Source organism: Eurosta solidaginis, chromosome 3 (assembly GCF_040869045.1).
Source record: "Eurosta solidaginis isolate ZX-2024a chromosome 3, ASM4086904v1, whole genome shotgun sequence".
In the NCBI taxonomy this organism is placed as follows: domain Eukaryota; kingdom Metazoa; phylum Arthropoda; class Insecta; order Diptera; family Tephritidae; genus Eurosta; species Eurosta solidaginis.
This window is the reverse complement of record NC_090321.1, coordinates 73,794,806-73,819,801: the sequence shown is the minus strand read 5'-3', so window position 1 is coordinate 73,819,801 and position 24,996 is coordinate 73,794,806. Positions and strand designations below refer to the sequence as shown.

The window sequence follows — 24,996 nt, the reverse complement described above, 5'->3', positions numbered from 1 at the left end:
ATGTCTCCCAATTTCCTCTAACAATAAAACTTGTTATGTGAAATATCATTGATACAAAACTATTTTTCGCAAAAATATAGCTTATGATTCTAGTCTACGACCCTTTCAATCTACTTTTTTGTGTGTGTGTGGTCTGTAACCGATCCCGTCCCTTTTTACTAGAAATATAATAGACAGTTTTTTGATTTATGATTAATATTTACAAAAATCGGGCATGTCCTTGTAAAAAGAACTAATTCCGTTTTTCCCGGGTTGACCGCCAATCCACATGATTCAGCCCACCTAGCTACAGTATCCAGGTAGACCTGCAGAACATCGCGCAGGGTGCCCAGAAATTTGCCTCTGACTAGGATAGCGAGGTCATCTGCATAGGCAACCACCCGACAAATATTGTCTTTCAGGTCCACAAGAAGCTTCTTGACTACCACAACCCAGAGCAGAAGAGATAGGGCACCCCTTGTGGCGTGCCCCTGCACATCTTCCTCTCAATTATGGCCCCTCCTCACTCCGTTGCGACAATTCTGCCGCATAGAAGTTTGCTAATAAATTCAACCAGAGCCGCCTCGACTCCTACACCCACCATAGAGTGCTCTTTCGATTTCCCCCGGTAAGACACTGTTAAAAGCTTCTTCGATGTCTAGGAAGGCACCCAGAGCAGACTCTTTGTGTATTAGGGACCCCTCTATTTGCTTTACAATCGAATGAAGAACCGTTTCCGTCGATCTACCCTTGCAGTACGCATGCTGTGAAGCCGACAGTAACACCCGAGGTATCATTTCCCGTAGGTACAGGCCAATCAACCGCTCAAACGTCTTAAAAAGAAACGACGAGAGACTGATTGGCCTGAAATCCTTCTTCTTCTGCCGGCCTTCGGAATGAAGATGACCCTAACCGTGTGCCAAGACTTCGGGATATAGTTAAGCCTGAGGCAGTCAGTGTATATGATGGCCAACCAGCGGCAGGAAATCCCTAAAGGCTTTTGAAGTTGCGCAGGAATGATCCCACCCGGGCCCGGAGACTTATGGGCTTGAACGACACTATAGCCCAGCTTATTTGACTTTATCGTAGTGGAATGGCAGGCACTTTTGCATGGCCAACAACCGCCGACCATGCAGGCGAAGATCCCTGCGCAACTGGGACATCGGGAAAATGATTGTCCAGTAAAATCTTTAGGGACTCCTCGCTACTCATCGACCAGTCCCCACCATCATTTCTCAGACACCCCACGGGGGCGGGATTCCTAGAGAGTATTTTTCTAAGCCTCACCTTGAATCTCGCTTGGCTATCCATATTTCATATTTATAAATCCCCAGACTCACCTTATAGAGCTCTCAGTCCGAGGACGCTCTTAGGTCGTCAAGATAATCGGACCACCAGGGCGGCTTGCCTTTCCCCTGTAAGCTTTCAATGGAAAGGACAGTTGAAAGGCGATATTGCTTGCCGAGGTGAAGTTTTCCACCAGAACGTCTATCTCAGATTCGGACAGGTCCGAACTAACGGTGGGCGCCGCAGGCAATAGCTCCCCAGCTTCCTACAAGTCTCAGTTAGTACTTTTAGGGTTCCTAAAAGATATTTTACCGGGACGTCAGATATCCGACCTTCCAGTTCTCTACTAACCAGGGTGAGGTCCAGGACCTCCTCCCTTACCGCAGTAATAAAAGTCGGGTCATTTTCCTTATTACACATACAAAGCACCTCATCTACAATAAAAGTAAATAAAGACTCACCTCTAGTGTTGGTATCCGAGCTTCACCAGATGCTATGAAGGGCATTAGCATCGGCACCAATGATCACGCCAACACCTCTCCGCCTTGCTTCAGCGGTGATTTCGCCCAGTATCGCAGGTGTTGGCCCCGCTACGTCCCCATGGGGCATGTAAGCTGAGACCACCCATATTTCATTACTACCTCGCTCGAGGCATACCATGGTTACGTCAGCATTGCTGAAATTAGAGAGAATAAAAGCTTTAATCTCTTTTTTAACAAGCACACAGGATCTAGGCCTACCTGCCTCCCCATGCACCAAGGTGTTGAATTTTCCAGTCCTTAATCCAGAAATCTTTCTGCCGTTACTACTCAGCCACGGCTCCTGGACAAGGACTATATGCACTCCGCCTTTTTTAAGGCAGAGCAACAAATTTGCTGAAGCCGCCTTAGAGTGCTGAAGATTGATTTGACGGATTTCCATCAATACCGCTCTTCTTCCGCACCCCATCCTTGGCGGATTGGTGTTAGTCGTGTCCATTCTAAAAAGTCCCCCCTCAAGGCGGCTATCCGGAGCCGATTGTATAGTAGCCCTTCAACGGTCTCGTGGTTATCTATGCTACGCAGGGAGGCCACGCGATGGTTGACGCAATACCTTATGGGTAATGCGTTCAGAGCCAGACAGGACGCAAAGCGGGAAAATTTTCAACCGCACCTACACCACCAACTTAACGACGACGGAGCCGGAATGTATCTTGAGGCCCGCCACGGTTTTAATGGGACGTGGGCAGGTGCAGCATTAGCCTACCAGCCATTTCGGTAGGGTCTCACCCCGACCTACTAAGGTAGCAGAATACCGCACCTACCAGCCCAAAGGCATCAAGTCAAAAATCAATGTAAATAATCAAAAGCCCTAATATTCCAGTTCGTCCCCATTATGTACCGATCTTGACACCTAACAGAGTCCTCCCTCCCCTCAGCTCGGCACAATGACTCAGGGGTGCGGGTTTTATCGAGTTGTCCTCTCTAGATCCGCCATTATCAGTAGAAGCAGGGGCACGTCGTGCAAGACGTGATAACTAACCACGCGTAACAGTTTGTCACTATGGCCGGTCTAAGATTGATAAGAGTGCCTGATCCAGAGCCCAGAACCACGTATGATATCAAAGCCAAGTATCTTAGCCACCGTTCACAAGGGTAGTTCAAGAAACCAAAACGCAATAAGTGCACCCTTAACTTTTTTTGAAATATGGATGGAATTGGCTTCTTTTTCTGAAATGAATGCAATAATCTTAATGTTAAGTAAAAAAGAGAAAGATTAGATTATCTGGAACATTCCAAAAAATACGTTTCATAGCAAAACGCAATAATTTCATAAAATTTTTACATTTTTTGAGTTGAAAATTTTGTTATGTTTATATGAATGAGGATAAGTCGTGGAGTACTGCTATACTTCTTAAAGCTAATTTAAGGCATACTTTAGGAGTATAAGAGGATGAAAAATGTGGTCCTTGGCCGAGATCATCTGCTTCAGTTCGGGATACTCCTTCAGAGTACTCCATGGAAGACCTACGGCCGAGAACTTTCCAAAAAATCCCAAAAAATTGCTTAACGAACTACTCCCAAGCAAAGCTAGAGTTGGGCCATGTACTTCATATTGGAGTAATAATATGTCAAAAATGGTACACATGATTCACCCATCTTTTCCACATTTTTAAGAAGGTTTGCCATTTTTAGGGTTGCCACCTCACCTTCTTTTTTATATTTCTTTGTATATCCACTACCATCTCGGAAACGGATTAACCGATTTGAATCAAATTTGGTACATCGATATAGTATTACATTTTAAGACTTTTCACCTAGGTGTTGCCACTGAGGATGTTTTCACAAGGTTGCCACCTTTTGCCAATAAGGGTAACAGTCTCTTACAAAATTGATCACCACTCAAAAATCGCGGGTATGCGCATCCGTTTTTGTTATTAAACTTTGAAACAAACACAAGCTTGTGTATTGCCAAAAAATTAATAACATGATATGCCATAAAAAAAATATCTTTTTATGTTTGTTTGTTTAATGGTGTGTTCAATTTATACTTATTATTTAAGAATTCATGAGCTTAACACCGGCTTATAATAATTGAATATTCAATTATTATGTTCTTCTAAGAGAAACTGAAAAGAAAGAAAGCAACATTTACTGGCATATTGCGATGGTACCATTTCGAAAACCGCCACGAATTCATCATGAGGCAATTTTCGTTTCTTTTTTTCCTTTCAGTTTCTCTTAGAAAAACATAATAATTGAATATTCAATTATTATAAGCCGGTGTTAAGCTCATGAATTCTTAAAAAATATATTTTTGTTTGCCAGGTTTTTACAAAATTTAATATTGAAAAGGTATTACAAGTAGAATAACTCAGTTAAAACATGCGGTATAAAAAATCGAATATATAAGTTAAAAACATAATTACCTGTCCTAAAAGAAAATGTAACTACGAGTTGATTAAGGCTAAACAAGCACGCATTTAGGTAAGAAGGGTATATTGCTTTTTAATCCAAAACTACATCGAACTGCATAAAATTTTTATACAACTTTAGATGTGCGCGGTTAGCTCCGTTGACGTTGCAGATGGGTTTTTGGGGTATGTATACTATTCAGTGGACATCTAGGAACGCTAGGGGGAATATTTAAAAAAATTGGAAAATTTTGAAAAATCGATTTGTGGCCAGCTAGATTTATCAAATACTCCACCGTCCGTAGCTTCTTCGTTGGGCTAACTGGCGTCAATTTAAATCGTTTTCTTTCTGGCCCTTCCAGCGGAGTGGGGCCGCCTTCTTGCTCTGCTTCCACAGGCAGTTACCTATAACAATACTTTTTTGGCCGGAGCATATCTTTCATCCGCATAACAAGACCTATCGAGCGTAGCTGCTATGTTTTAATTCACTGGACTATGTTTTAATTCGCTGGACTATGTTGGTGTCTGCATAAAGCTCATACAGTTCATCATTAAATCGCTGTCGCTGACGCGTAGAGGCCCATAAATCTTTCGAAGAACTTTTCTCTCGAACACTCCGAAACCCCCCTCATCTGATGTTGTTATGGTCAATGCTTCTGCACTATATGCGATAAGCGACTTGCAGAGCATAATCTTCGTTTGCCGAGAGGAGACATTCTTTTTCAACTGCCTACTCTTATTCTTCGCTGTATCTAGACTTACGTTGTTTGCGTTAATTCTGGTTCCCAAATAAACGTAACCGTTTACTATTTCGAAACAGTGATGTGGTTGGTTGCCAAAGCGCAAATGCGCTGACTCTTTGCTTAATGACATCAGGTACTTGGTTTTGTCCTCATTCACCATCAAATCTATCTTTACCGCTTCTTTTTCCAGTTTGGAGTAAGCAGAACTTATGGCGCGGGTGTTCAGGCCGATAATGTCAATGTCTTCAGCATACGCTAGTAACTGCATGCTCTTATAGAATATTGTTCCACAGCGGTTAAGTTCTGCTGGCTGTATTATTTTCTCCAGCATCAAATTAAAGTAATCGCGCGATTGGGGGTTAGCCTATATGAAACCTCGTTTAGTTTCGAACGGCTCGGAGAGGTCCCTCCAAATTCTGACTGAGCTGATAGTGTTGCTTTTTTGCACAGCCGTATAAGTTTTGCGGGGAAAGCAAATTCGGCATATGGCTCCATTTTGTGCTGCCGTAGACGGTTTTAAAATAGACGAAGATGTGATGTTTGTCAATTATTTTTTTGCGGTTTTTTTTCAGATTCGGCGCATAGTGAAAATGTGGCCGATAGTAGATTTACCAGGTCTGAAGCTGCACTGACAAGGTCCAATCAGCCGATTCACGGTTGGCTTTCGATCAATACACTTGGCAGGACCTTATATGCGATATTAAGAAGGCTGATTCCACGACAGTTGTCGTAGTTTGCAGGATCCCCTTTCTTGTGGACGGGGCAAAAAACACTTAGATTCCAATCGTCGGGCATGCACTCGTCCGACCATATTTTGCAAAGACTCTGATGCATGCGCCTTACCAATTCCTCGCCGCCGCACAGTGGTCTAGATTTGGACTTCAGTGGACTTAGGGAAATGAAAAAAATATTAGTTAATAACACAAAATTTTGATGGGGATCGATCTTAAGTCTCATTACATGACGTTTTTATATATGAGTATTTTTTCATAAAGTCTTAAACAAAAAAGTTATAGCAAATAAAAAAATTGTATGTATGGGAAAAATCACATTTTACCGTTAAGTCATTTTCCTCACATTTCCTCATAACTTGATTAATTTATTTATATAGTTAGGGTTATATACTATGCAATGTACTCGGTTTCATGGTTCGAAAAGGTTCGCTTTTTTTTTGTTTTTGTTTTTTTTTTTTTATGTTTGTATTGTGATTCACTTTTTAATTCTGGGTAATATTTAAAAAAAAATATTTGATAATTCATATTATACATTTAATTGTTTTATATTGAATTTACATTTAACAATCCAAAAAAGGTTCGAATCAAAAATTTAGCTATTCCAGCTTGTTCGTAATTTTTTTTTTTTTTTTTGATTATATGATGCTTACTATTCCAGCTTGTTCGTTAGCACCAAAAGAGTGATTAAAAGCAAAAATTTTTCGATGGGTCAATAGTCCGTGAAATCTCCAAATATACATATAGGTATATGGCAAAAAAAAAAAAAACACTAAAAAAACAATTTTTATTAGTTTAAGTAAATGTTGCGTTTCATATGTAGTATGTATATTCGTGCCCAATTAAAATTATAACCTCTAACCCTCGGCGAGTTCTCGCGAATTATCCACACATTTTTAAAATAAAATCGAAAGCTTCTGGGTTAGACCTTGATACATATTTTTATTGAGAAATAGTAAAAATTATTTTAGTGAAGCCAAAATTGCTGGAAATTGGAAAAAATACCTAGATGTACACATATGCTCGTTAGGGTATGTCGATATGAAAACCGGTAGGTTTTACGAAAAACCGTTGTATAACAATAAATTATGGAAAAAGATCACAGAATACGAAAATGTACATTTAAAGTCCAAAGTCCCAACTTTTCAATTTCGGTCCACTGTGCGCCGTATTTGAAAAGCACCGTAGGCAAACCATCAGCGCTCGCGATCTTGTTGTTTTTTAATATTGTTACGAATATTAGCAACACTAAGGGGTACTGTCATCTCTAAGCCGATGCTAAGAGTGACTTCTATGCACATCCATAAATCAATCATTATGTATTTACATAAACGAATCAATCATTATGTCTACACTTATGTACGTACACGCAGCGGAGAAGCAACGCACAAACACATGCAGATATCTTATCTGAGATGCTCCCAAAAGTATGCAATTGTAATTGAGGAAGTGTCGCTCACAAATACACGCGCATATGAGAAGCTATACACGTGCATCTGTAGTTATAATTATATGGCAGTAACTAAGTAAATTCTGGAAGCGCCTAGAAGATGCAACGAGGAAATCACAGAGTATAAAAGCACCAACAGTAGAGGCGCGAGAGTCAGTTTCGATTAAGCACGCTATCTGTCGAGCAATAGAAGTATTATTTTGAAAGTACTTGAATAAAGGTCATTCTGCATTATTAAATATTGGAGTTATTCATTCAACAGTTTAGTGATTCGAACTTAGCAGAAGGTTGCAAATAAGAGGATTTTCAGTAAATTCGTTACAATATGGTTATTGCTACTGTAACTTCATAAGCAGGTGTGGAGACATTAATCATCTTCGATTGCGGGATCGGGTTCATCATCCCTGGGCGGCACATCGGTGTATCCATTTAGAAGAACATAAGTGTTCCCACCGTAATTTTTCTCTGGGCATCGGTTACAAGGTCGCCGTTTTCATTCTTACAGGAGTTTGCCCTGGACTAAAAACGTTCCGTCTGTCGCCGAATTTTTTTGTAAAACTCGCGGATGGCCAGTATCTCAAGCTCTTCACACTCACGCCCTTCTTCATCTGCGGTAACTTTCACACTCTACTTTTTGCGCTCGCTTTTAGCGTAGCCCTGTAGACAGCGTCTTTTCTTTCGGCTGCAAAAGGGAATTCTTTATCGTACCAGTTGTAATTCCATGGTCGCCGGTAACCAATTTTTCCTAGGCGGGAATGCTTTCCGGCCGATTGATGTGTGCTCTCAGCGAGCAGGTGTGAGAGTCAATTTGCGAAATCATTGACAGTCTGTTACGATTGCAGCCTTTCGACGTCGAGCTTTCTTTGTGTTTTTTGTTCCTTGGTTTAAGCCACGCAGAGGTGGGCTCGTATTTTGGCTGCGACGAGATAATGGTCGAGTCGATGTTAGGTCCTCGGATCGTGCGAACATCTAAAACACTGGAGGCATGCCGTCCGTCTATCACAACGTGGTCGATTGATTTCATGTATTTCGATCTAGGGACAGCCATGTAGCTTGATGTATATTTTTATGCATGAACCTCGTGCTGGATATGACCACGTTTCGAGCACTGGCGAAGTCAATCACCCCAGTGCATTACGAGAAGTTTCATTGTGTAGGCCGAATTGTCCAACTTTGGGGCCAAAAAACACGTGGGCAGCGCTCGTATGCGCGTTCTAAACGTTCATAGAAGGCATCTTTCACCTCAACGTATTTCTCCTCTGTCCGTGCATGGGCGCAAATGAATTATATATTGATAAATTTTGCTTTTATTCGTATAGCGGCGAGACGTTCGTCCACAGACGTGAACGCCAGTACTTGGCACAAAGTCTCTTTCCCACCACGAATCCAACGCCGAAAATTGCATACACATAGTATGGCCGCTCCAGTAGATATCACAATTTTTAATCTTCTTCCTTCCTTGCATCGTCCAACGCATTTCTTGGATGGCGCTGATGTCGGATTTTCAGCTATTACATTCAATTAATACGAAGCAATTCGTACAATCACGTATTTTGTAATCCCAAAACAATATTTTTACTTACTTAATTGGCGCTTAACCGTTTAAACGGTTATGGCCGTCGAACAAGGCGCGCCAGTCGCTTCTTCGCTCTGCCAACTGACGTCAATTGGTCACATCAAGGGAGTTTAAATCGTTTTCCACCTCGTCCTTTCAGCAGAGTGGGTGCCACCCTCTTCCTCTGCTACCAGAGGCCCGTTCCGATTGAAACACTTTCTTAGCCGGAGCGCCATCTTTCATTCGCATAACATGGCCAAGCCAGCGTAGCCGTTGCGTTTTAATTCGCTGGGCTATGTTGATGTTTGTGTAAAGCTCGTACAGCTCATCAATAAATCTTTTTCGGTACTCGCCATCGCCAAGGCGTAGAGGTCCATAAATCTTTCAAAGAAATTTTCTCTCGAACACTCCCAGAGCCGCTTCATCTGATGTTGTCATGCTTCTGCACCATATAACAGGACGAGATCGTTACGTGACTTGTCAAGCATGATTTTCGTTTTCGAAGTAGCATTTATTGGCAAGAGTGATTATTTGCTGGATCTCAGAGCTGATGTTGTTGTTAGTGTTAATGCTGGTTCCCACATAAACGAAGTCTTTTACTATTTCGAAGTTATGGCTCTCAACATAAGCGTGGTTGCCAAGGCAAAAATGCGCTGACTCTTTGCTCGATGAAAGCAGATACTCCGTTTTGTCCTCATTCATCATTAAACCCATCTTTACCGCTTCTTGTTCCAGTTTGGAGTAAGCCGAACTAACGGCGCGGGTGTTCAGGTCGAGCAATTGCACGCTTTTATAGAATATTGTTCCAGATCAGTTAAGCTCTGCAGCTATCAGCTTTTCTCCAGCATAAAATTAAAGAAATCACACGATAGGGGTTCACCTGTCTGAAACATCGTTTAGTTTCGAACGGCTCAGAGAGGTCCTTCCCAATTCTGACTGAGCTGATGGTGTTGCTCAACGCCATTTTGCACTGCCGCCTTCATAACTAAAATTTTTCGTATGTCGACTTGAGTGGTTATTGCATAAGACCGCCGATATACTTTCTTAACACATACATATATGTACTTTTGGAAAATTGAACACATTAGTAAAAAATAACACAAAAAAAAAAATAAAATGGAAAATAAAAAACAGAATAATCTGTCTTTGATCAAACATGGTATTTTTATTTAATTGTTCTTAAAGAATTTTTTTTATTTGCATATTTTTATTTCCACTGACACTAAAAATAAACCTATAACAACTCATATTGGCGAAGATGCATTCTTTGAATTATATCTCGACAATCATTAAACACTCTTTTGATATTTTCCGTATCAACTGCACATGTAAAATGCGGATAACAGTAGTGTTTGCCATCGCCACTAGCAGTTGAGATACGCTGTAATGAGGCACAAGAACAAACGAAAGGAGCAAATTTATATTATTTGTTGGTTTTATTTTGTAATCAATTTCGGGGTAGTGTGTATGTATGAATGACCAATAATGACATAATGAAGGGATGTTTGAAATTTGAATTAAATGATTGTTTTATTTCGGAAAAAATGAATCAGACATACGTATTGTCACGGATATTAGCATCACTAAGCTATACCATCACTAAGGCGATGCTAAGGCCATGCTAAGCGATATTTACGTCAATAATCAAATCATGTATACACATATATAAGGCATCCGAGAGATGCCACACACAGATGCATTTACTTATACGCCTATGTGTGCGCGAGAGACTGTAAACTACAAACATTCACATCAATAATTCAATCATTATGTCCACACATATGTAGGTAGACGCAGCTGAAAAGGCACAACCATATGCAGACATCTTATTTGAGATGCTCCTAAATGTAGGCAATTATAATTGTGGAAGTGTCGCTCACACATACAAGCATGGGGTATGAGAGAAGCTATAAAATCGTGCAATTTTAGTTATAGCTGAGAAGTTTGAGAGCTCATGGACAATGCTAGTAGATTCTAGAAGATGCGAATGAGGAAACCAGAAAGTATAAAAGGCCGCAGATGTAGAGGCGCTGGAATTCAGTTTGATTTGAGTTGTCAAGCAGTTACGACTAAGACGATATCGAGCAATAGCAGTATTATTTTGAAAGTCAGTTTCATTTAAGCTATCAGTTTGGTTATTAAGCTATTCGTTGCACAGTTTGAGTGTTATTGTGAAGTATTTTAATAAAGGCCATTTTTCCATTATTCAATATTGGAGTTATTTATTCAACAGTTTAGCGATACGAACCTAGCAAAAGGGCAAATAAGAGGATTTGCAAGTAAATTTGTTATAATTGGTGTCAGAAGAGGAATTGTTGAATAAATTCCAGAGGACAACAAGGACATGGCAAAGTTCAGTGAATGGAAGATCCAGCAACTAAAGAAGGAGTTGGAGAGCCGTGGATTAATACAAGCGGCGTTAAACCTGAACTTCAGGCACGGCTACGAGAGGCAATGGAGGCAGAAGGAATTGATGTGGAAGAGTATGTCTTTCATCTTGATGGAGAAGAGACAACAAAAATTGAAGAGAAAAACGAAACATCGCAGACGGTTACCAGCACAGACTTGAACATGATTTTAGCTGCAATATCTGCTCAAACATCGACAGTGTCATCTCAACTGGAAGAGCAGAAGACATATATGGCATCACAACTAGAATCGCAGGAGACACGCATAACATCAAAGATTGAAGCACAGGAAACGCGTATTTCAGAAATGTCGGCACAAATTTCAGCACAGATATCATCTCAGATCTCCACACAACTAGAAGAGCAGGAAGTCCGTATATCATCTAAACTGGAAGCGCATATGGAAGAAAAACTAACCCAGTTTCATGAAGGCTTCAGTGGTCGACAGGATAAAATCGAGGCCGAGGTGGATGCTTTGAGAGGACGTATCGAGCAGTTACAACTAAATCGTCCAGTCAGCGAGTAATCCAAAGGTAAAAACACCATCCTTTGACGGTTCTGTTCTTTTCCAGGTCTTTAAGCTACAGTTTGAGAAGACCGCAGCAGTGAACAACTGGAATGCGGAAGATAAAGTTGCTGCACTGTTCGTGGCATTGAAGGGGCCAGCAGCGGAAATCCTACAGACGATTCCCGAAAGAGAGCGGAACAATTATGAAGCATTGATGGCAGCTGTAGAACGACGTTATGGAAGCGAGCATAGAAAACAGATATTCCAAATTGAGTTGCAAAACCGCTACCAAAAAGCAGATGAGACATTGCACGAGTTTGCTTCAGATATTGAAAGATTGGCTCATCTTGCAAATGCGGACGCACCCGTGGAATACACTGAAAGGGTAAACATCTAGAGTTTCATAAATGGCATACGGGACGTGGAAACGAAGCGAGCTACATACGCAAACCCAAAGCTGACATTTGCTGAAACGGTATCACATGCATTGACTCAGGAAACGGCCTCACTATTGAGTAAACCAGCATACAAAGCTCATCGGGTGGAAGTGGAAAGACCAGATTGGGTAGACACAATTTTGGAAGCACTGAAGGGATCACAACAGAAAAATGCCGGAGTTATTAAATGTTTCAAGTGCGGCAACCCAGGTCATATTGCACGACATTGCAGCAGCGGTCCAATAGCTCCAACAATGTGGGTGGTCGTAAACGCAAAGCAGAAGGTGATGAGCAAATCTCCAAGACCACTCAATCGTTAAACTAAATCGAGTCAGCCGCAAGGGCCGACAGCTGGCTCCCGCAATTGAATGCCCCATAATATCTATCTCGCATATTGGAAGAAGATCGAGCAATCTTACTGTTGGAGGACATGTGGACGGAAAAGAACGTTTACTGACTGTAGATACGGGTGCATCTCATTCCATCATTCGAGCGGATTTAGTCAACAAAAAGATAAGACCATACTTGGAGCAAGATTACGTACAGCCACGGGAGAGGACACCCAGGTAATTGGAGAAGTAGAATGTGAAGTCGCAATTGGGAACGTCACGGTAGTACACAATTTTATAGTGGCAGAAATTGTTGATGAAATCATAATTGGAGTGGACTTCTTAATCGACCAGGACATCAAGATCGACATGCAAAGCAAGACGATGCGATATAAAAACATGGATGTACCACTTAATTTCGGCTACGAGAGAGGCTACAGCAGTAAACGAGTGCTGGTGGAAGAGAGTCAGCAAATACCACCAAAATCCGAAGCAGTCATCTGGGCAAAGGTTGATGGAGATTGTGGGACAAACAAATTTCGGGTTGCCGAAGCAGCAAACAAATCAGCACTAAACATACTTGTAGGAAAAACCCTGTTTATGACAAAACAAGATGGACGTATTCCGGTAAGAGTACTCAATGAGTTCAAGTCACCACTCAAACTGACTAAAGGAGCTATTTTGGGAAGATGCCAAGAGGCTGAAGTAGTTATTAACTGTGAACAGCTCCAGGAACACGTTTCAGCTAGTAATACTGATCTTTCAAATGACATCACGGCATGGACGTAGGGGCTAGAGGAAGCATATCAGAGTAAGGCAAAACAACTGCTCCTAAAGTACGCGAACATATTTGACCAGGATGATTCTAAAGCAGGCCGCACCAACGTTGTGAAACATCAAATTGACACTGGAGATGCGAGGCCGATCCGTCAAGCTCCACGTAGTGTTCCACTGGCGAAGCGGGAAGTTGTGAGTCAAATCATTCAAGATATGAGCGACAGTGGCGTCATCGAACCATCAGCTAGTCCATGGAGCTCACCGGTAGTACTTGTAAAAAAGAAGGATGGAAAAATGAGGTTTTGCGTGGACTACCGGAAGTTGAATGACGTAACGAAAAAGGATAGCTACCCATTGCCAAGAATTGACGACACTCTGGACTCGCTATCTGGTACGAAATGGTTTTCCACGCTGGACTTGAAAAGCGGCTACTGGCAAATGGAGGTGAAGGAGGAAGATAAAGAGAAAACAGCCTTCAGTGTCGGTGATGGTCTTTGGCAATTTACAGTGATGCCTTTTGGACTTTGTAATGCACCAGCTACTTTTGAGAGACTCGTGGACCAGGTACTGAAAGGACTACATTGGAAAACATGCTTGGTGTACCTGGACGACATCATCGTATTGGGCAAGAATGTTGATGAACATCGTAGGAACTTGGAGGAAGTTTTCCAAAGAATAGCTGGCGCTGGTCTGAAGTTAAGTCCCAAAAAGTGTGCGCTGTTTAAAAAGGAAGTAAATTATTTGGGTCACAAGGTAACGAGAGAGGGCATCTGCACTGCGAACGAAAAGATAGAGGCTGTAAAGGATTGGCCAAGACCACAGAACCTACATGAATTAAGAAGTTTCCTTGGGCTGTGCACATATTACCGCCGATTTGTACCAAATATTTCCAGCGTAGCCCATAGCCTCCATGAGCTTTCAAGAAAAAAATAAAGCTTTTGAATGGAAGAAGGAGCAAGAAGTGGCTTTCCAAACATTGAAGGAGCGTTTGTGCACTGCCCCAATGTTAGCATATCCGATTCCAGGAGCAACATTTATTCTAGATACAGATGCGAGTGGATATGCTATAGGAGGCGTTTTATCACAACTGGTCGATGGACAGGAGAAGGTAGTTGCATATTACAGCCGTTCGATTGGAAAACCAGAGAGAAAGTACTGTGTTACGCGGAGAGAGCTGTTGGCATTGGTAGAGTGCATTAAACATTTTTACAAATACCTCTACGGCCAGCGATGCCGTGTCAGGACAGATCACGCAGCGTTGAAATGGCTTCTGCAGTTCCGTAATCCGGAAGGACAATTGGCACGGTAGATCGAGCGACTACAAAGCTATGACTTTTCCATTGAGCAGCGAAAAGGTAGTACCCATGGAAATGCCATGCAATGTCACGAAGGCCATGCAGTTTGGGATGCAAGCACTGTTCAAAGGCCGAGGCTAATGACTATAACGTGTACGGATGAATGGGACAAGGAACAACTAAGAAAGTGTCAGCTAGAAGATACAGATCTGTCACATGTTATGCAAGGGCTCGAACGAAACGAAAGACCAAGCAGAGAGGAGATGTCAGCAGAGAGTCCCATTGCGAAGTCATATTGGGCACAGTGGAACAGTTTAGAATTGATATCCGGTTGCTTGCATCGAGTATGGGAGAGTGAGGATGGTCAATGCAAGAAGAAACTGATAGTTGTTCCCAGAAAGAGGATTCATGACGTGCTCAGCGAGCTGCATAATGGTCCAAGTGGAGGTCATCTTGGAATCACGAAGACACTCGAGAAAATTAAGCAGATATTCTATTGGGTTGGTTGCCGTCAGTCGGTCACCGAGTGGATTGTCAACTGCGAGGTATGCAACAGAGCGAAAGGGCCCAAAACCCGAAGTCATGGCCAGATGAAGCAGTATATTTCAGGTGCACCATTTGAAAGGATCGCCATGGATGTCACAGGTCCATTTCCTACTAGCAACCGCGGAAACAAATACGTACTGGTGGTTATAGATTATTTCAGTAAATGGCCAGAGGTATACCCAATCCCAAACCAAGAAGCAGAAACAGTAGCAGAAGTGGTTAAAAAAGAATGGGTTGCAAGGTATGGTGTACCAATGGAGTTACATTCTGACCAAGGCAGGAATTTTGAATCAGCTGTGTTCCAAGAAATGTGCAAGAAGTTGGGCATTCGAAAAACACGGACAACTGCATTGCATCCTCAGTCCGATGGTATGGTGCAACGTTTCAATAGAACATTGGAGGAGCATTTAAGGAAAGTAGTAGACAAGTACCATAAGGACTGGGATAAACACATATCATTAATTTCTTGATGGCCTACCGATCGGCAGTACATGACACAACAGGCCAAACTTCCGCAAAGGTAATTTTTGGCAATGACCTTCGACTGCCAGCTGATTTGAAGTATGGGATAGATGCCGATGCGGAGAGGAATGTCAAGAAATCCACTGGTGTCTTGGAAGAAGAGCTGAGAGAGATACACGATCTGGTAAGGCAACGAGCAAAGATTATGAGTGACAAGATGAAAGCGAGGTACGATAAAGCAATTAATTCAGAAGGGTTTCAAGAAGGAGATTTGGTGCTGCTATACAATGCAACGAAAAAAAGGTTTGTCCCTGAAAATGCAGTGTAACTGGGAAGGCCCATACAAAGTTGTAAAACGGATCAGCGATGTAGTGTACCGCATACAAACCACTACCAAACCACGAACTAGTGCTCCTGAAACTGTTTTATCAGGAGAAGCAACTAGCATTGTTCCACTGGTTGCTAAATTATTTCCTACATGTGAAATTGTAAAATCGAGGAAATTAATTCGGAATATCGAGTCATTCCATTTCTGAGTTTTGGGCAAAGGTGCGATTATTGAAAAATGAACTGAACGAGCCGTTTTTTCCAAATACATATATACAGAATTGCACAGGGGTTTTATCAATTTCACATTCTTCAGCGAATGTTGAAAGAATATTTTCGATACAGAATATAATTAAAACCAGGTGTAGAAATCGTTTACTTGTTGAATCTGTTTCTTCTTTAATAATAACAAAGGATTTTATTAAGGCCAGGGGCAATATTGTTATGCAAATTGATAAGGGAGTTAGTGGTGAACAAAGTTTAATCGTTGACGAGTATGAAACATTTTTTGATTAACAAACATACATACATATATGTAAATATTTAAAATATATCTATGTAATAATAATATGTTTTATGTATGTATGAGAAAAGAATATTTATGTTTTTCAAAAACTTTTATTGAACTAAAAAAAATGTTTCCTTCTAAATAAAAAGAAAAATTAATTTCAAATGAATACACACATTAAGCACGTATTTTTATTTTGGTAATAAAAAGTAAAAAAAGTAAATGAGTAATAGTGCAATATATGTAAATCCATACACAAAAAAATTCAGTACAATTTGAACGAAAATAGTACGATTTTTGAGTGGATTTAGCACAATTCATGAAATGTCATTTCCCAACCCTGGTTCATCCACCCGAAGTACCTGCTGTCATCGAGCAAAGAGTCAGCGCATATGCGCCTTGGCAACCACGCTACTGTTGGCAGCCATAATTTCGAAATAGTAAAAGACTTCGTTTATTTGGGAACCATCATCAACACTAGCAACAACATCAGCTCTGAAATCCAGCGAATAATCACTCTTGCCAATAAATGCTACTTTGGACTAGGTAGGCAAATGAAAAGTAAAGTCCTCTCTCGGCAAACGAATTTCATACTCTACAAGTCACTTATCGTACCCGCCCTGCTGTATGGGACAGAAGCATGGACCATGACAACAGCAGGTGAAGCGGTTTTGGGAGTATTCGAGAGAAAAGTTCTTCGAAAGATTTATGGACCACTACGCGTTGGCGATGGCGAGTACCGAAGAAGATTTAACAACAACAACAACATGAGCTGTACGAGCTATACGCAGACATCAACATAGTCCAGCGAATTAAAATGCAACGGCTGCGCTTGCTAGGCCATGTTATGCGAATGAAAAATGACGCTCCGACCAAGAAAGTGTTTCTATCGGAACCCGCCTAAGTTCATCCACCTTTTCCTTCCCATCTATTCCCATATGCCTTCTCCCTATCACTTACACTTTTAGATGCTATGCTTTGGGAGATCATTGTCTTAATTGCTGCTTGGTTGTCAATATACAGACCAATTCTAAATATTCTCGCGGAATTTTGTTCTCGCGGATTTTTTTATTCCCGCGGAAAAATTCCTCCAATTCTGTTCTCCTAGGGAGAACAATAATTGGGGAATAGGAATTTCGAATTTTCGAAGTCAGCTGTTTTGTCAATTGAAATTTCGTTGCACATTTCTTATTTTGTTTAAAAAATTGAAAAGTTTAAATATTGTTGCAAATTTGTTGGAAATTAAGAAATAAAATATAAACATTGCACAGTATTTATTGCATTTCATGTGGTATTCACTTAAATGAGTAATGAATTGGTGCCACAGCAACATCAACAGCGGAACATAAGAAGAAGACGGCCGCATAACACAAATCTGCCGGAGTTGCCTGCTTTCATTCAGCAAAGCAATTTTCTGGCGGCCAAGTTGAGTTGAATTCGTCTTCATCATATGCCTAAATCTATTTAAGCCTTATTAAAAAATCCTTGCGCAATTTCTGGATGGCTGCATCAAATTTGCATGCATTTTCAACTTAAAATAAAGAATATTGTGGTTGTAGTTGTTGTTGTATTAGAAGTGAGAATATTGTGGTAGAATATAAATACATCTTTTAGCACAAATTTGTACAAATAAGTGTTCTTTCTTAAAATAACCAATTTCCTTTAACTATTTTGATGCATTCCCTTTAATTTAACAAGTGAAAAAACTCCTATGAAATGGCAGAGAAATCTCCCTCTCCCTCACATTCATAATACCTACTTTTCTCCCATAACCGGTTTCCGCTTTTTCGAACATTGTTCAGAATAGGAGGAAAGGGAGAAGTGAAAAAACTCACAAGGAATTTTTATTTAGAATACGAGGAATGGGAGAAGGGAGAAAACTCGCACGGAACTTTCGTTTAGAATTGGGCTGATAGAACTTGACGCAGCTGCAAGTTAAGCTATTTTCTTCCAGTGTTTCTACTACTTTGGTTACGGCTACTACTTCCGCAAGGAAACCGCTACAGTGGTCTGACAGCTTGTAGGATCTGTTTATTTTCGGATCAGCACAGTATACTACAGACCCTACTCCTTTCACTACTTTGGACCAATCATTTAGGCACCCTTGCGCCAACCATCTACCTCTATTGTAGCTCTAAGAGCCCCTTTGAAGCGCAGATACGGAATCAGGTAGTGTGTTCGTCCTGTAATTGATGACGCAAAACTGCTATGGTCGTATGGTCTGCGCTCAAGCTTCCCCGAGGCACTGAGCCTCGTTGCAGTTCACAACTACGTTCTTTACCACCAGGTGTACAGGCGAAATATGCAGAATGGCATACAGTGCAGCCGTAGGGGTTGTTTTCAAGGCTTCCCTAATGCTAAGCATTGATATCCTACATACCCCCTCTAATTTTTTGAGTTAGGTTCTTTTTTGTGTAGCTATCCACCACACAAAGACTCCATATTATAGGATTGGCTTTACAATCCCTGTAAATACCCAATGAGAGAGAGAGAGAGCGCGATGGACCCCACATACACCCCAACACACTTTTACATTTACGTGTCGTGCAGGGAAGTGACGCCGCTCCAGAGAGAACTGAGAGATAAAGGAAATGTCAAAATTACTTGGCTGCTGCTAATTCTCACACAACAAATAACGAAATTTTTCTTGAGCGTTTTCTTATGATTCACAAAAACATTCTCAATATACAAGAAAAATACTTGCTAACATACATATTTTGTGTCGTATTCATTTGTTAAACTGCAGTTTTTAACTGTGAAAAATTTGAGAAAAGTACCAACAAGTGGGAAAAATAATTTCACTTGCAAAGTGTGAAAGCACCCTTAGCCAAATCAAATGTCAAATTCTTTTTCTTTGCTTTGCTTGCAACAAAAGTTGAAAGATGGTTACTTCTTCATGTCAGATGGCGCTAGTGTCGCTCGATCTGCCGTTATCAATAAAAAAATACGTGCAACTACTCATAATGCATAAGATTGTGTTAAACGCATCTATATGAAAAAGTGCTTATGTGACGGGGCTTTAAGAGTATTATGGTCGTCGGGTTAAGAAAAGAGTTAGCTCTCAAATATCTTTCACAAAGAACAAAATCAACAGAGCCACACTGTGGATCCGAAACTGGTTCAGATAAATATCAGGATCCCAATGTTGTTGATGCATTTCCATGTTAAATTTTTATGATAGTTTCTCTTTAGAATATTACAGTCAGTTTTGAAAAGACTTTGACAGTTTGTCTTAAATTAGGAAGTGAAGTCATTTACTCATATACCCGACTGATTTCGTAGTCCCAGACGCCAAATTCCCTATAAAAAAAATTTGTTGACAAAAAATTTTTCGGACAAATTAACCTAAAAGTTTACATGAGAACACTACGCTAAGTTTTATATTTTATTACTTTCTTTAAGTGATACAATTTCAAAATTTAGTTATTAAAGAGAAGTTACTTAAAATTTGAGTCGAAATCTAGTCAAAAATGCCACACCATTCTGGAGTACCCAATATGTTTGTCACGTAGGGATAGTCAAAATAAGGCAGTGGTGCACTCGAAAGCACTCCCCGGCGGGTTAGGGGGCTTAGAATATACCCGCGACAAGTACCCCTGTCGTGAAAGGTTACTAAAATACCAAATTGATTTCAGGGGTTGTGTAACGCAACCCTTTCAAGGGGTTGCCAGCTTCTCCAACCCAATTGTCACCCTCACTTACCCTTGGCGAATGCTGTTTCTTTAACAGCCGACGCTCTGGCGAGCCCAAGATCTTCATGGATCTAGGAGGTGGGAGGGCGGTATGGCCTTGAAGGTTTCATATGGTCATACTAAATCGTCCCCGAGATAGTCGGGCTAGTACCTTAACGGTGCTTGTACGCGGAACGTACCAGATCTGCATCCGGCAAAGGACCGTCAACATCGATAACACAAGTACTTCGGGGAGTGTCGATATCGCTACAACAACAACAACAACAACAACAACAACAGAGCTTCGTAGAGTTTCGGAAAACAGTTCGGCGTTCAGACAGTTTTAACTTGTACTTCAAGCAGCAAACATCTCATGCGTGAATTTTTTGCTCAAACATTATCTATGTAAATTGCCGGCGTTGTGCGGCACTGAAATGAGATCGTTCTCAACTTGCGGCGCCATTTAGCTTTATTAAAGTTGTAAATGAATTAAGAGTTACCCTACTTTACATTTTCCTTTCAGCTTGTTGTTGTTGTTGTAGCGATAAGCACGCTCCCCGAAGGCCTTGGGGAGTGTTATCGATGTTGATGGTCCTTTGTCGGATGCAGATCCGGTAAATTCCGGTACCAAGCCCGACCATCTCGGGAACGATGACCACATGCGACCTTCTAGGCCATTTCGCCCTCCCATCCCCAGATCCATGAGGAGCACGGGGTCGCCAGAGCCTCTGCTGTTAATGAAACAGGATTCGCCACGGATAGGTGAGGTTGACAATTGGGTTTGGAGAAGCTATATATTGCGCTGGCAACCTGAAAGGGGTGCGCTACACAACCCATTGAATCTATTTGGTATTTTAGTCGCCTCTTACGACAGGCATACCTACCGCGGGTATATTCTAACCCTCTACCACGCTGGGGATTCCTTTCAGCGCGATACATTTAGTCATGCATTTTTCTGGTTTCTTCATTTGACTAGAATTTCAGTCCCAACGGTCGTCGCCTGTACTATGAATTTTCACCATCGTGTCTGCATGCGTGTGTTGTACCAACTTTGGGATACCTTTTTATACCAAATATTCATGAAGTGTCATGTGCCTCTACATTTACGATGTGACGACATCTTTTGGGCAACCTGTGCATTCGTCACGCATCAAAAGATTATGTCTTCCTCCACCTTTTTATTCCAACTCAGTGGAGGTCTCCTCCTTCCACTGCTGCCAAATACGCATAATAATAGGAAAAATTGCTAGGTCGGAAAGTCTGCATCCGTTCGCACAACATGGTCTGGCCAGCGAAGCCCTAGGGCTTTTATTCGTTGCACTATGATCATGCCTTCGTAAGTGTTTTACAGCTCATTATTACAACTCCTTCGATACACTCCTTTGGCAGCCCTGAAGAATGAAATCAATATCTATAGATAACTAAAATACAATAAAAACACGATTTCCGATGTATTTTTAAGTAGACAAAAAAATATGAGAATCCGAGACCCTCTCCACATAAGCTTTAAGTTTAGAGTGGTTTTTTTTTACTAACTTTTTTGTTTGGGCGCCCCGCACTCTTTAAAATACTCATACTGAAAATAAATCAAACCCCGCTTACGGATGCATAGAAAAAGGGCGGCTCCCACTCCGCTTATAGGAAAACGTTTTAAATTCCGTTGATGTTACCAATTGGCGCCAGTAAGCGCAGCGGAGAAGCGACTCGCGTGCAATATCCAAGCACGTAAATAAGTTAAAGCTGTGGCTACTTTTCCACACCCCCTTCCGATTTAACTCAACCTTTTAAAATATTTGGCTACAAAGTGGTATGTTCCGGCTATTTGACTTACGAGCAAACTAAACAATACTTGGCATTTCAATACAAATTCGTTATAAAAGACATTCACAAGAGGAACTAGTGATAATGAGAAACTGCTATTTCATAGACTAACATAAATGAAATCTAATTGACAGGCACTTGTTTTATTTTTTAGCAAGTATGGTACATACATACCTCTCACGACCGTTGTTTCCAAAATTGATATTGGGTAAAATGTGGAAAATATTTAGTATATGCACTATATGATCTTTACGAAGCTCACACTTTTTGCAAAACATTACACATTTCGTAAATAAACGAAACAAGCTTTTGTGATCAAATAATTAAGGTTTTCCACTCTCATTCATTATTTAATAAAAGCAGGTAAATAATATATCTCGCCATCCGTTTACTACCAAAGTTTTAGCAAAATGTGAATTGAATAATATTTTCGAGATGAAATGATTGTGACAATGAAAGATGAGATATAGTGTTTCAGTAATTTGTTTTTAATATTTAATTTTTCTTTGCATTCAGTATATATGTACATATGTATGTGCACATGGTAAACGTGTCAGTTCATGCATTTACAATATTGAGAAAATATTAAAAACAAAGCTATGCGATTCTTTCATTTCTACAAATTGAAGAAAGCAAATCAGTTCTTAAAATTTACCGCCAACAACATACATAAGTTGGGCACAAGCTAACATGTTGTTGTTGTTGTAGCAATGCTCGCCCCACCTAATAGCCGCGTCCGATCACAAATTGTCATCAATATCCTCTAACGGGAGTCCAAGGAAACTTGCCGTTTCAACAGGGGTGGACCATAAGGAAAGGGGTGTTAGAGGCGTTGGTTCCACATTACAATTGAAGAGATGGTTGGTGTCATGTGGGGACACATTGCAAGCGGGGCATACATTTTGTATGTCAGGGCTGATTCTGGATAGTTAAGAGTTTAACCTGTTACAGTATCCAGAACGAAGTTGAGCAAGAGTGACACGCGTTTCCCTGGGGAGTATGCGTTCCTCTTCCGCAAGTTTTGGATAATTTTCGTTAAGTACTGGATTCACCGGGCAATTCCCGGCATAAAGGTCCGACGCCTGTTTATGGAGTTCACCAAGGACCTGCTTGTGTTTTTTCACTTCATACGGCTGGGTTCTCAGGTGCCGTATTTCCTCAAAATGCTTACGGATATGACTCCTTAAGCCCCTAGGCGGTGCTGGTTCATCAATCAGATGTCTGTTGGGATGCCCAGGTTTCTGGGTATTCAACAGGAACTGTTTGGTCAGCATCTCATTTCTCTCCCTGATGGGTAGTATTCTCGCCTCATTATGCAGATGGTGTTCTGGGGACATAAGAAGACAGCCCGTGGCGATTCTGAGAGCAGTATTTTGGCAGGCCTGTAGTTTCTTCCAGTGGGTGATTTTTAAGCTTGGCGACCATATGGGTGACGCGTAGCACGTAATCGGCTGGCTAATTGCTTTGTATGTAGTCATGAGCGTTTCTTTATCTTTTCCCCAAGTACTGCCAGCGAGGGATTTGAGGATTTTGTTACGGCTCTGAATTCTCGGAACAATTGCGGCTGCGTGCTCACCAAAATGTAGATCCTGATCAAACGTCACACCCAAGATTTTGGGGTGTCGGACAGTCGGTAGCGTAGTGCCATCGACGTGGATGTTCAAAATGGTCGACATTTGGGGCGTCCATGTTGTGAATAAGGTCGCGGAAGATTTAGTCGGTGATAATGCCAGGTTTCGCAAGGCGAAAAAACTGGAGAGATGAGGGAGGTAGCCGTTTATTTTATTGCATAGCGCATCGATCTTTGGGCCTGGGCCTGTGGCCATTATTGTGCAGTCATCGGCGTAGGAAACGATTGTGACTCCTTCCGGTGGTGAAGGTAGCTTAGATATGTAGAAATTAAACAAAAGTGGGGATAGGACACCACCCTGTGGCACCCCCTGTTTAATTCTCCTTGGTTTTGATGTTTCGTTTCTAAATTGCACCGATGCCTGCCGACCACCCAGATAATTTGCGGTCCACCTTTTAAGACATGGGGGAAGGGTAGACCCTTCAAGGTCCTGCAGTAACGAGCCATGGTTGACCGTATCAAAAGCTTTTGATAGGTCTAGCGCTACGAGTACTGTTCTATGGTGGGGGTATTGATTTAAACTGCAATTTATCTGGGTGCTAATGGCATTTAGCGCGTTGGTAGTGCTATGGAGTTTTCTGAAGCCATGCTGATGAGGGGCTAGCTGCAAATTTGCTTGGAAATAAGGGAGCAGAATGGCTTCAAGCGTCTTTGCCACTGGCGATAGGAGAGATATCGGACGATACGACTCACCTATGTTGGCTGGTTTCCCAGGCTTTAGTAGCGGGACCACCTTGGCCATTTTCTATTTCTCAGGTATGACAAAGGTGGAAAGAGACAGATTGAAGACATGTGCTAAATATTTGAACCCCTCTTTCCCTAGGTTTTTAAGCATCGGCATGGCTATGCCGTCTGGGCCCACTGCTTTGGATGGTTTAGCACGACCAATGGCGTCCTCAACCTCTTTAGCGGTGATGGTGATTGGTGACGCGCTGAATTTGTGTTTATGTGCGCGTCTATTGGCTCTCCGTCTATCTTTGTCGACCGTAGGATGCATTATATATTGTCGGCAGAAAGCGCTCGCGCATTTTTTCGCGTCCGACAGCACTTTGTCGCCAAAGGCGATGGAAACTTTGTCTTTGTGCTTAGTCGGATTCGATAGGGACTTTACGGTGGACCAAAGTTTACCCACGCTGGTAGAGAGGTTACAACCTCTTAGGTGCTCCTCCCATTTCGCCCGCTTGTGTTCATCTACAAGCAATCTGATGCGTTGGTTTATATCCCTTATTTGGGGGTCGCCTGGGTCAAGCTGTCTTATAAGGTCACGTTCTCTCGCTAAGTTTGCGGCCTCCGCCGGGAAGTGGACCGGATTTCGGGAATTCTCCCGGCGGGAATGAAATGTGCCGAGGCGGATTTAATGACCTTACGGAAGGCACGCTCCCCTTGGCGGGCATCAGTCGGGATAGGGAGGGCAGCTAGGCGGCTGTCTGTAAAGGATTTATATTCTTCCCACTTTCCTTTTTTGAAGTTTATGAAAGTGCGTTTTTCAGTGACGATGAAGTCGGCGTTACGCTCAAGCGAAATAAGTATGGGCAGGTGGTCGGATGCCAATGTTACCATCGGCTGCCAGTTGACGCAGTTTACGAGTTCTGCACTCACGATTGAGATATCTGGCGAGCTGTGACAGCTTCCTACCATA

General features: G+C 41.6%; 1 protein-coding gene across 3 annotated transcripts in view; it reads right to left on the bottom strand.

Moving 5' to 3' along the window:
• Positions 1-9,777: 9,777 nt before the first annotated feature.
• Positions 9,778-24,996, bottom strand: part of Galphas (G protein alpha s subunit) — a 67,787-nt gene continuing 52,568 nt past the window's right edge. For 2 of the 3 annotated variants that reach the window (XM_067772325.1, XM_067772326.1), the window contains exon 9: positions 9,778-10,019. In XM_067772325.1, the coding sequence (XP_067628426.1) occupies positions 9,873-10,019 (147 nt within the window). In that variant the 3' untranslated portion in view covers positions 9,778-9,872. Of the gene's footprint in view, positions 10,020-19,700; positions 21,298-24,996 lie in introns of those variants that run through there. The other variant, XM_067772327.1, reaches the window with a different exon arrangement.